A 12,471-nucleotide genomic window follows, 5' to 3' on the forward strand; every position below is an offset into this window, starting at 1 on the left:
GCACAAGATGAGCTTGACGATGAAGCAAGGATGTTCACTGAACAATGTAAGCATCTCTAAAACTGACTTGATTTACCAACAAAACACTCTACCATTTCAAACATGTAAATTAATTAAATGTCCATATCCAGATGCCCAATTTGAATCATACCGAGTAGCTGCTGATGGCATCCCCCTTTATGCCGGTGATAACCAAGCCTAGCATAACCTGCCAAAGAAGCACCATGTTTTGAGGAAAGTTAAAGATTGCAGCTATTGCAGAGCAACGCGATTTCAATACGAGGGGCCCGCATTCTGTTGTAGAAAAGGAAAAGCTAGCATATCTATTCCAGATGTGCATGCTGAGTTGAAACGATTGTTTACAAGTCAAGATGATGATGATGCTAAATATTTCAGAGATAACATAAGGTATTTCAACTCACACTTCTCATTCATGAGTCTTGGAGTGACACTCGACCAGCAAGGTCGGTGTGGACCAAGAACATATTGATCTTATCAACTCTTTAAACAGTGAGCAACTAGCTGGGTTCAACGACACCATGGACCATATCATGAACAAAAAAAGCCAAGTCTTCTTTCTCGATGCTCCAGGAGGCACTAGGAAGACATACTTGTTCAAGGCGTTGCTTGCTAAGGTGTGTTCGATGGGTGAGATAGCCATTGCCACTGCTACATCAGGTATAGCAGCCTCGATATTACCTGGAGGGCATACTACGCACTCTAGGTTCAAAATACACATTAAACTCACCGACAGAAGCATGTGTTGTTTCACAAAGCAAAGTGGTACAATAGAATTGCTGAAAGAGGCGGCCTTGATAATTTGGGATGAAGTTGCCATGACAAAGCGTCAAGCCGTGGAGGCGCTTGATAGGTCACTGCAAGACATAATGGGACGATGTTCTTTGCCGTTTGGGGGGGAAGATTGCCGTTTTTGGTGGAGATTTTAGGCAGGTCCTTCCAGTGGTTCCAAAAGGGACAAGAGCACATATCACAGATGCTACAATACAAAGATCCTATATATGGCAGAAGATTCATAAGATACACCTCACACGTAACATGAGATCACAAGCTAACCCTTTGTTCTCCGAGTATCTCTTAAGGATTGGCAATGGAACCGAAGAAACGATAGGTGATGACTATGTGCGTCTCCCTGAGGACATTGTGATCGGCCATACTGATGATGAAACCGCAATCAATAGGCTAATCAAAGAAGTTTTCCCCTCTCTTAGTGTCAATGCTAAATCGGGAGAGGACATGAGCTCGCGTGCTATTCTTTCCACGAAGGATGACTATGTTGATGAGCTGAATTCCAAGATGATTGACATGTTTCATGGGCAAGAGAAGGTATACCATAGCTTCGACTCTATTGAGGATGACTACTCGAACAATTACCCGATTGACTTTGTGAATTCGCTCACCTCAAATGTATTTCCACCACATATGTTGAAAGTGAAGGTCAATTGCCCCGTCATTCTGCTACGGAACCTTGACCCTCACAATGGCCTCTGCAATGGAACAAGGCTAATGATTAGAGCCTTCCAAGATAATGCAATTGATGCAGAGATTGTTGGTGGGCAACAAGTTGGGAAGAGGGTCTTTATACCGAGGATCCCTTTGTCACCATCGGAGGACATCTCGCTTTCCTTCAAGCTTAAGAGGAAACAATTCCCCATCCGCCTAAGTTTTGCGATGACCATTAACAAGGCGCAGGGCCAGACCATTCCAAATGTTGGCATTTATCTTCCCGAGCCGGTGTTCTCCCATGGTCAGCTGTATATTGCCTTGTCAGGGGTGTATCAAGGCGGACGATGCAAATTTTGGCCAAGCCGAACAAACAGATTGATAAATCAGGAAAAGCACCAAGAATATTGTCTATAGAGATGTTTTAGAGGGATGATGCAGGTTCGTTCTTCTTTGATTGATATTTATTCAATCTATTTTGTAGTCAACCATATTTTGTTAGCTTTTTTATTTTTTATTTGAATCATCATTTTATTTAAATACATATGGGCACGCCAACAAATTCTGAAATGTTTTTAGATGATTTTTGATTTACGAAATGTGTTTACAAGTCTGAAATGGTTTCATGTTGTGAATTACGAAGTAGTTACCTATCGCTTATGGAGATATGACCTTCCTAACTACTAATTGGCCACATACATGACTTTCCTAACTTGCTACTGATATTAATTAAATTATATTCCAAAAATAATTTGTGGGGTCAGGTATGTCTTTCACTCCTAAATAATATCAATGTTTACCTAAGAAATAAATTTGGATTCTATAGTTAATGGCTTGGTAGAACTCTTGCTAAATTACATATAAATACTGCAATCTGATCCAACTTCACACAATGCAGATATGAAAGGGAAAATCCAAATTGATGTGATATGGGATTCACAATGATGTTTCATGACCTTTGGTCCCTGTAATACTGGAAGCAATCCAATCGCTTGTTCAGTTGTCAAATAAGAAGATGTGCATGTTTCCAACACTTATCTTCAGGAGTGAAATTGTTTTGCCACTGAAAAGGAGCATGTGTCATTTGTCTTCCCTGTCATGTAAAAAACATGTTTACTTCCCTTAAATTAGAGTGAAAAACAGGGTAGACTATTGGTTAATGTGATATTCTATTTTTGTCAGATGGCTTGAAATTTCTTTAACATTAGTTTTAATGTTAAGGTCATGTACCATCATATTTATTTGCAAGCTGTGGCGTGAGGTTATATTGCCAGTTTATGTAATGTTCAGTTCGCAAATATATATATTGCCAGTCCGTGCCTTTAAGCTTTGTTGGTAGATTCTGTCATTTATAGTGCATAAAATCTATTTGTACTTTTAGTGTAAAATTGACATGTACACACTTTGACATTTTCAGACATTGTGCTTACATGTGCTTGCTTTCCCTATATTTATTATAGATGGTGTTCTGACAGATTTTGTAAAGTATGTCGATAGTTGGATCATGTATCCTTGACTTGATAGACAAGTTCAAAGATTACATTCTTCAGAGTGCATAACTGACACGTTAGATCCTAACTTCGACTGCTTGCATAACCAACATTCAGTTCAAGGAAGCTTCAGGTCTTACCTTGGAAATTTCTTTTACCTCTTCCATCCAGCACGGGCATGTTTCCCAATTATTGATTACTGATTTTACACACAAAAAAAGTTCCCAATAATCTTTTCTACAATAGTCCAACATAATCAAAGGATTCACTAAAATTAGCTTGGAAATACCAAGGAAACCTGCAGGCATGGCCGCCGCAATAATCAATCCTCCTCCCTTGACACTTATGCCACCGCTCCCCTTCCTGCGATCCAATTTTCTCTCTATTTCATAACTCTATGATACGTGCGTTGCACGTGCATACTTACTAGTGTAAAGAAAAGTTTGCAGCAGCCTTGTCCCTTGTGTTGTCAAGTTGCAGAAAATTTGGCAAGTTGAAGCATCGCAGGATCAAGACAAGATGCAAGTTGGCGCAAACGTCTGACGCAATTGCTTGAGGTTATCAGCAAGGAGCCAACACCCAACTGGGGTGGAAGGAAGTACTACTTGCCAAGCACAGTCTAATCGATGTACCTAGTCTCATTTCAGTGCACATGTTGGGCACGCCGAGAAAATTCTTCAGAGGTATCTGTCGGATTCGGTCTGTCTCTCTCAGGCTAGTTAGCTACTTGCAGTCTTAAATATGTTACAGTGTTGTGTGGCGTTGAGTACACCATCCAGAAGATAAGCAGGGAGAGGCGGAGGCCACATCCGCCTTAGATTTGGGTTGGATATGAGGAGTGCCGGTCAGTCCGGGCGTTTGAGGCGTCCGTCTGGATCGCATTTTTTGACCGTTTAATGACCGGGTCGTCCGCTCAAACATTTAAGACGGGTTTTGGGCGCCGGCCGTAGATGCTCTAAGGTTATGGTTTTGAAGCAGATGTAAGGGTCTTCCAGTTTACCCTGGTTTGCCTTCTATAAAACATGGGGTGGAAAGCCTCATTTTGTAAAGAAAAGTTGGAAGCATCCTTGTGTTGTCAAGTTGCACAAAATTTGGCAAGTTGAAGCATCGCAGGATCAAGACAGGATGCAAGTTGGCGCAAACGTCTGACGCAGTTACTTGATGTTATCAGCGAGGAGCCAACGCCTAACTGTGGTGGTACTTGCCAAGCACTGCCTAACCGATGCACCGAGTCTCATTTTCAGTGCACGTACGTGTTGGGCATGCAGAGAAAAGTCTTCTGAGATATCTGTGGGGTTCGGTTCGTCTCTCTCAGGCTAGCATACGTTACAGTATTGTGTGGCGTTGAGTACACTATACGTTACAGTCTCTATCTGATTTTTCTTATCTCGACGTCGACTCTCTTGGCGAGTACCTAGTTTCCGTCGAGAGACTGGCCCGATACATTGCACGATAAGAAGGTGCAGCATCCTCAGAGTATTCTTATCATGCCACGTGGCAAGAAAATAATTGGTCTCCAAGTAGTCACGGCACTGAGGCAGCTTCTCTGATCCGGCATACACATTTACTGAGGCCCTGATAATACTTCAATCTGCGACATCTCTGAGTCGTGACTTTGAGAGAGGAAGAAACGCAACCAGGACCTTGAGATGGCGGAGACAGTGGTGAGCATGGCGAGGTCCATGGTGAGGGGCGCCATCAGCGTGGCCGCTTCTGCCGCTGCCGCTGAGGTGGGCCTCCTCGTCGGCGTCCGAAAGGATATCTGGTATGCATTAACATTCACAGCGTCTCTAGCTGCCTGTTAATTTTGTTAAGATCAATCCACCATGAATATACACCAAATCTTTTATTTGTGCTCTCGAAAATATTCCTAGCGCTGGTCCCTTGATATCTGTTATTAATTCAGAGATGCACGTTGCATTCCATCAGCTGGTGAGTGGCACCGGTTAGCGTTGATCTAATCCTCTTTTGAACACTGGTTTGGTAGGTTCATTAAAGACGAGCTCGAGACGATGGAGGCATTCCTGGAGGTCGCTGAATCAATAAAGAAGAAAGATGTGCTCCTCAAGGTGTGGGCAAAACAAGTAAGGGATCTGTCGTACAACATTGAAGATTGCCTCAGTGAGTTCATGGTGCATGTGGGAAGCCAAAGCTTCTTACGTCGGCTCATGAAGCTCAAAGATCGCCATCGGATCGCTGTACGGATACGCGATCTCAAAGCAAGAGTTGAAGAAGTAAGCATCAGGAACACACGCTATAACTTGATCAAGGCGGAGGCCTCCAACACCACGGGTGACATGGATTCTCACATGGAAGATGTTCGCAATCACTCGGCTAGCAACATTGATGAAGCAGAACTTGTTGGCTTTTCCAAGCCGAAGAAGGAGTTAATTAAGTTGATGGATGTCAAGACTGAAGAAGGTACAGCCAAGGTGGTATTTGTTGTTGGCATGGGTGGTTTAGGAAAAACTACTCTTGCCAGGAAAGCATTTGAAAGTAAGGAAGATATTGTGAATAATTTTTCTTGCCAGGCTTGGATCACAGTCTCGCAGACATTTTCCAAGATAGAGATGCTCAAGGATATGATCATGCAACTTTTTGGAAATGAAGATCTGAAGAAGCGTTTGAAGGAACTTGAGGGGAAGACGGTGCAAGTAGATGATCTCGCCAGATACCTTAGGGAAAAGCTACAAGAGAAGAGGTACTTTATTGTTCTTGATGACTTGTGGACCATTGATGCATGGGGGTGGATCAAAGATATTGCTTTTCCTACTACCAACATCAAAGGTAGCCGGATAATAGTAACAACACGAGATATTGGCCTAGCTCAGCAGTGTACTTCCAAATCGCTTATTTACCACCTTGAACACCTACATATAGATCAAGCCACAAATTTGCTACTGAAAAAGATTGGGAAAACAGACGAAGAAACAAAAAGTGATGAAAGGATGCTGAACGTGATTTCCAAAATAGTAAATAAGTGTGGTGGTTTACCATTGGCTATACTCACCATAGGAGGTTTGCTTGCTACCAAAGTGGTAGAAATGTGGGAGAGTATTTATGAGCAGATTCCCTCAGAGCTTGGGACTAACCCAAGCCTTGAAGCAATGAGGAGGATGGTTACTCTTAGTTACAACCATTTGCCATCTCATCTTAAATCGTGCTTCCTATATTTAAGCATCTTTCCGGAAGATTTTGAAATCAAGAGAAGACATTTGGTTGATAGATGGATAGCAGAGGGGCTTGTTAGAGCTAGTGGTGGAGTTAATGTTGAGGATGTTGGAATAGGTTATTTCAATGAGCTAATCAACCGAAACATGATTCAACTATCAAAAGTGAACGTAGAAGGAATTGTTAAGAGCTGCCGGGTCCATGATATCATGCGTGATGTAATGGTCTCAATTTCTAGAGATGAAAACTTTGTGCACCTGGTGGGAAATAGTGAAGCCAGTATAATTGAGGGGAATTTCCGTCATGTATCATACCATGGTAGCAAGGGCCAAAATATTGGCATGGATTGGAGCCATGTTCGGTCATTAACAATGTTTGGTGAGAGACCCGCAGAGCCCTCACCTTCAGTTTGTTCAACCAACATGAGGATGCTTAGAGCCTTGGATCTAAAGAATACACTGTTTAAAATTAGACAAAAAGATATCAACAACATTGGGTTGTTGTGCCTTTTGAAATATGTGGATTTTAAAGGACCTTCATATATATATGCACTTCCGAAGTCTATACGGAGATTAAGAGGATTGCAGAACTTGGACATCAGAGACAGTTATATTGTAGCACTGCCAACTGAGATCACTGAACTCCATAGTCTCCGCAGCCTTCGCTGTAGCAGATGGGCTCCGTACTCTAGCCGGTGGTCCAAGACAAATGGTGTTGGGGTTCCAAGAGGGATCAGTAAATTAAAGGAGCTGCAGATACTAGAGGTGGTGGACATCAATCAAACCAGCAAGAAAGCAGTTAAAGAGTTGGGGGAGCTTATTCAGCTAAGAAAACTAAGCATTGTAGGTAAAGGAAGGTTTGCCGATCAAAAACGCAAGATACTCTATCTCTGTGCCGCCATAGAGAAGCTCTCCTCCCTGCGCTCTCTTAGTCTGGATGTTGGAAGTGGGTCACTCGAGTGGTTGCATAATGTTTCCTCCCCTCCTGCCCTGCTAAAGAAGTTGAAGTTGCTCGGAGATCTTGGAGGGAAGATGCCCGAGTGGGTTGGAAGTCTGAAGCATTTGGTGAAGATTCACTTGGAGTGGAGCAGACTAAAGGAAGATCAAGTCACGGAAATGCTAGGAAAGCTGCCCAAGCTCATGCTCTTCAGTCTAGATAGTTATGCTTATGTTGGGAAGAAGCTAGTGTTCAGAGCAGAAGCATTTGTGAATCTCAGAAAACTTAGTATTGATATTACTTATCCACTGACGGAGGTGCGATTCGAGAAGGGCGCCTCGCCCAAGATGGAATTGATAGAATTCAGTGATGGCGATTTGAAATCAGAGATTATTGGTATCAATCACCTTCCAGTGCTCAAGCAGATTTCACTTGGTAGAAAAGGCAGAGTGGCGAACCTTGGTATGCTGCAAGCTGAAGTGGACAAACATCCCAACAATCCCGTGCTGCAACTCGAGGGAGACCTGCAGCGAGCATGACTTGGGGGACGTCGTCCAAGGATCCGATGATGCAGAAGCAGAGGAGGAACCATCCCTTTTTCCTGAGCGTGCAGCAATGGGAGAGGGCTCCTCGCAGGCGACGAACCTCAGGTCTACTAATTGCTTCTTCTCTTTTATTCAAGTAGCATCAGTTATGAACTGAGATATTCGATATACACCCATCACAATTCATCTCTCTCGTTTTTTTGTCTTTAACAGCCAAGAACATGACATTGGAGATGACGATTTCCTCTCTTGCATTTCCGATGACGAAGATGCTACCTGATCGACGGTGCTAGTTTCTAGTTGCTGATCATCCGTCCTTGCTGTCTGATCGTCACTTTCGCTGGTACCTGTCTGTTCATTTCATTACATCTAACTTCTCGCACCGTTTGCTTGATTTGTACAAATATAAGTTATCATATCCATTTCTTCGGTGCAGATCACCTTCACCTCTCTGTATTTTCTTGTGAGTTCTCGGAAAGAAAATCCTTCTATATGCACTGATATTGTTAACTGTAGTACGCTCACAACCAGAAGTGGTGGCCATGCCGACGAGGAATGTCCTCAGGTCTGCTAATTAACTTCTCTTCTTATCTGCACGATGTTATTATTGACTCTACAACTAATCATGCTGATTTCCACTTATAATATTCATCTCTTAACAGTCAGGATGATCTGCTCTACGCTTACAACCCATGCCGATTTGTAATTGATGATGGTCTCGTCTCAGTCCTTTCAACTCTTCAGCACTTCCTGGTGCCTCCTTCTACCACCGTGCTGGTACAGCTCAACTCACCTCTTTCTGTTTTTGCTTGTTGAGCACATCAAGTGTCTGTCAGAATGCCTCTATGCAGCTATTTCCTCTGTTTCTACTTCATACTGTCATTAGCATTTGTCTGTTTCAGTATTTCAGTATGCACTTACATATTTGTTTGGTATAGTCTGATGCTTTTAGCTAGACTCTGGCCATTAGAAACTGGAATGTGTGAAATTAAACACTCCTGTTTTGTGTTTGGAATTTGAGGAAGCTTTCTTTGGTTAACAAACTCAGCAGGACACTAGACTTTATCAACATGGGGCAAGCTGGAGCAACACATAATGCAGCTGGAATTATGGTGAACTGTCTAATTGGTTCAAAATTTGCTGAAGGTTACTAGCTACCAAGGAATCAACTGGAGGAAGGTAACTCCTGATGCTTCCTGGCATTAATTTCAGTGAATATGCTGGAAGAAATTATTGTTCGTTCAGAACAGGAGCATTTTTTTCAAATTCAGGTTTCTTAATATCCACAAGCCTGAGAGATGAGCCTTGAGCTATATTCCCGATGCTTCTGCAGCTCAAGTGAATAAACATCCCAAGTTCCCAACAATCCAGTGGTTCCCAAGGACATTGAATGTTCTGAAAGTGTGAAGTTGGAAGCCGTATGATCGACCCCTTTCTGAGCTAGCCAGAAGCTCGCAGTGCCTCGACAAGTCCGTGAGCATCTGAAGTGAACTGAGATCAAACTCATAACCGGTCAGTTCAGAAACAAACTCATTTTTCTAGTTATCTCGCTACATGTTGTACATATACTTGCAATTTCTGATACATGGTGTTGTCGCTCTGCGAACACATCTATATTCAGCTGCGGGGAGAAGTGGAAGCTCCAACGGGCTATATCATAAAACGCTACTCAAGTTTGGTGGCTGGTTGTGGCCTCTGAAGTTATGCTCCCTGATCAGATCAAGTGACAACTGCTGATTCCCTTAACAAGATGGCAAACGATTCTTACTACGAATGGATCAACTTGTTGAGGAGAACGTGTAATTATTGACACAGTCTTTAGCGACATGTTTCTTCTCTGTATTTTAAGATGAGAATTCTATTTGTTGATGCTAAAATATGTATACTTCCCTACGAATCGAGAACATGAACTCGCTATCCAAGTTCCGCAGATTGATTCGATGAAACATGCCTGCTGTGGCTGCACACATTCTTTCACATGTAACAAGACATGATATTGCAAGGATGATATATTAGATCTTTCAGCACAAGGTCTTATACTCTCATGCGTTTATTTGTAATCATATTTATTTTGGCACCAACTGTACTATTCCATTCTGAAATCCGTGACAAGATTTATTCGTGTCTCTTGTCGAATACTAATTTCATAGGGTGAGAGCGTACGTCTTGCATATCAACTGGATTAACACCAGCAAACAGTCTGAAGAGGCATCGCATAAGTAGACTCAGAGCAGCAACTCTTCAATCATCAGTTCATCACGGCAGAGCATGCATGTATGCATGTTGTGCGTGCAATTTACGGTAGAGGCTTGCTTTGTTTACTACTGGTAGTAGCTAGTAATCTGTTTGTTGCTGCTAGTACACATCTATCTTGACTCAGTTTGCAACTGAAGAGTGCGTGCTAGAATTGTTGTAGTGCGTTGTGTGAAATAGGGTTGGAACGTCGTACCCTTTCCTGGGCAACGGCTGCGTGTTTATAGTGCAGGGGCGCGACTCCCTGATCGCGTACAATGGTTGAGATTACAACTTGTCCAACAAGAGATAGACTAGGAAAGATATTCAAGTTACAAGAGATAGAGATCAATCCTAACAGCCTAGCTATCTACCGAAGCCAACCATACACGTACGTGGAGCCTGAACCTGCATATATGTTATGTTTAACAGTCTCCCAAACTGAACTAGTTTGATGAAAGACGAACATGTAGTTGCAGGGTCGCGTGTGTTCTGTTCGAAGAGCAGAAGAAAAAGTATCGATCAAGTGTGAGATGTGTCAACAAAAGGAATCTGGTCAATGGTGCTACAGTGCAGAATGCCCAAATGCGGTGTTAAAATACACGATAAATTGTGCATTGGCTGTGACTAGCAAGTAATGAGAGAGTGCACGTAAATTAAAACTCAAACCGATGCTTAACCAAATCAAACCTGTGCTGACAACCTTTGTCAACAAATCAACTGTCAGGTTCAGTACAATCAACACCCATGCCGACCACTACTCATTTCATTTGCAGCAGACTGTGCAATCAACACCCATGCCGACCACGGAATAATCTACTCATCCTTCCTTCCTACACTTGTAATCTTATGATATTTGGTCGATCCAAACTCTATGCTTGGGATTGTAAACTTTATGCACGGAGGGAATAATTTTTTTTTATTACAAACTGTACTGCTCTGCTCTGCTCCAAACTATACTATATTGTTTGCCGAGAGTCCCTATGAAGATAAGCTAAGCCCTTCGCTACATCAGCTACAATCCTCAATCTGGTCTTCCAGACAAGTGGGGCTTCTCGGTGCTTTTGAAAAATCCTCCTATCCAATGATCCATTTGGCATTTATTCATAGAAAAGAAGCCTATGTGATTGTTCAGCAGAAAATCCAATTAGCCTCACCAAATGTACATGGTTGATGGTTCCAATGGTCTGAACCACTGCTAAAAATTCCATTTCACCACCAATCTGTCCTTAACATGGTTGAGCACTGAAGCAAACTACTGCTTTCACATGGTTCAGAGATAGAAATTCGGAGATTCAGACTAAAGTTTAATGATTTATTGTCCACATGGACACAGGATTTGCTGTCCTGAGTGGTAGTGGGTTGTGTGCTTGTGAAAGTTTGGAGTCCTACAGTTAACTGAAATTGTTCTGTAATGCAGACAAATTTCAGTTAACTGGGACTTGGATTACTTATGCTTTCTCTGACAGTTTTGACAGGAACACATCACCATCACTTGAGAAACAAACAACTACTCCAGTTGGGAGTTCAGTTTACTGCACACAAATTTCAGTAAACAGACAGGTGCAGTTTAATGTCAAAATTCAGATGATCAATGGAAATCTGATGATCATTAGAACAACAATATGCAAGTTTGCTGCGGAAATACTGTGGATCAATGGAAATTGCTTCAAAATATTCTGATGATCACCGAAATTTCGGAACAGTTTACTGCAGAAATAGTTATATTACAGCACTACCAGCTGGGATCAGTGAACTCCATAGTCTCCGCAGCCTTCATTGTAGCAAAAAAGAATTCCCGGTCTATTTTAGTCCAAATCTTCCCAAGCATTGTTTGATGGAGACATTGCGCCTGCCCATGCTATGCACACCTTTAGTTGATCTCGACGTGCATGCTCACCTAGTTGCTGAGCTACATATGGGGATCTCTAGCGGGTGGTCGGATTCCAAGAGGGATCAGCAACTTAAAGGACCTACAGATACTAGAGGTGGTGGACACAAAACAGACAAGCAAGAAAGCAGTTAAAGAGTTGGGGGGGGGGGGGGGGGGGGGCTTATTCAGCTAAGAAAACTAAGCGTGGTAACAAGAAGGTGTGCCGAGCAAAAATGCAAGATAGTCTACCTCCGTGTTGCCATAGAGAAGCTCTCCTCCTTGCACTCTCTTAGTGTGGATGCTTACCATGATGGATCACTCGAGTGGTTGCATAATGTTTCCTCTCCTCCTCCCCTGCTAAAGAAGTTGACGTTGGTCGGAGATCTTGGAGGAAAGATGCCCGAGTGGGTTGGAAGTCTGAAGCATTTGGTGAAGATTCACTTGAAGTGGAGCTACCTAAAGAAAGATGAATTCACGGAAGTGCTAGGAAAGCTGCCAAAGCTCATGCTCCTAAGTCTAGATGATAAAGCTTATGAAGGGGAGAAGTTAGTGTTCGGAGCAGAAGCATTCCTAAATCTCAGGCAACTTTGTATTTATAGTCTGTTGAGACTGAAGGAGGCGAGATTCCAGAAGGGCGCCTTGCCCCAGTTGGAAACCATAGAAATCACCTGGTGCCAGTTGGGATCAGGAATTATTGGTATCAATCACCTTCCAGTGCTCAAGCAGATTTCACTTGGTTACAACGGGAAAGTGGCAAGGCTTG

The 12,471-nt window shown here is 42.7% G+C and overlaps 2 protein-coding genes across 5 annotated transcripts; both read left to right on the top strand.

Moving 5' to 3' along the window:
• The first annotated feature begins 1,056 nt into the window (after positions 1-1,056).
• Positions 1,057-2,406, top strand: LOC109732511 (uncharacterized). The gene is made up of 2 exons (XM_020291672.2): positions 1,057-1,765; positions 2,360-2,406. Exons 1-2 carry the CDS (start codon positions 1,057-1,059, stop codon positions 2,404-2,406), a joined length of 756 nt encoding a protein of 251 aa, XP_020147261.2.
• Positions 2,407-4,437: 2,031 nt separating this feature from the next.
• Positions 4,438-9,633, top strand: LOC109732500 (disease resistance protein PIK6-NP-like). 4 transcript variants are annotated; one of them, XM_073503069.1, is made up of 8 exons: positions 4,438-4,716; positions 4,939-7,708; positions 7,817-7,946; positions 8,040-8,168; positions 8,266-8,380; positions 8,652-8,782; positions 8,875-9,115; positions 9,225-9,633. In XM_073503069.1, the coding sequence occupies exons 1-2, from the start codon at positions 4,601-4,603 to the stop codon at positions 7,595-7,597; spliced, it is 2,775 nt and encodes a 924-aa protein (XP_073359170.1). In that variant the 5' UTR covers positions 4,438-4,600; the 3' UTR covers positions 7,598-7,708; positions 7,817-7,946; positions 8,040-8,168; positions 8,266-8,380; positions 8,652-8,782; positions 8,875-9,115; positions 9,225-9,633. The 4 variants fall into 4 exon arrangements, with proteins under 4 accessions (XP_073359170.1, XP_073359172.1, XP_073359171.1 ...); XM_073503071.1 differs by having other exon boundaries at positions 8,937-9,115; XM_073503070.1 differs by having other exon boundaries at positions 8,655-8,782.
• The last annotated feature ends 2,838 nt before the right edge of the window (positions 9,634-12,471 follow it).

This window comes from Aegilops tauschii, chromosome 7 (assembly GCF_002575655.3).
Source record: "Aegilops tauschii subsp. strangulata cultivar AL8/78 chromosome 7, Aet v6.0, whole genome shotgun sequence".
In the NCBI taxonomy this organism is placed as follows: domain Eukaryota; kingdom Viridiplantae; phylum Streptophyta; class Magnoliopsida; order Poales; family Poaceae; genus Aegilops; species Aegilops tauschii.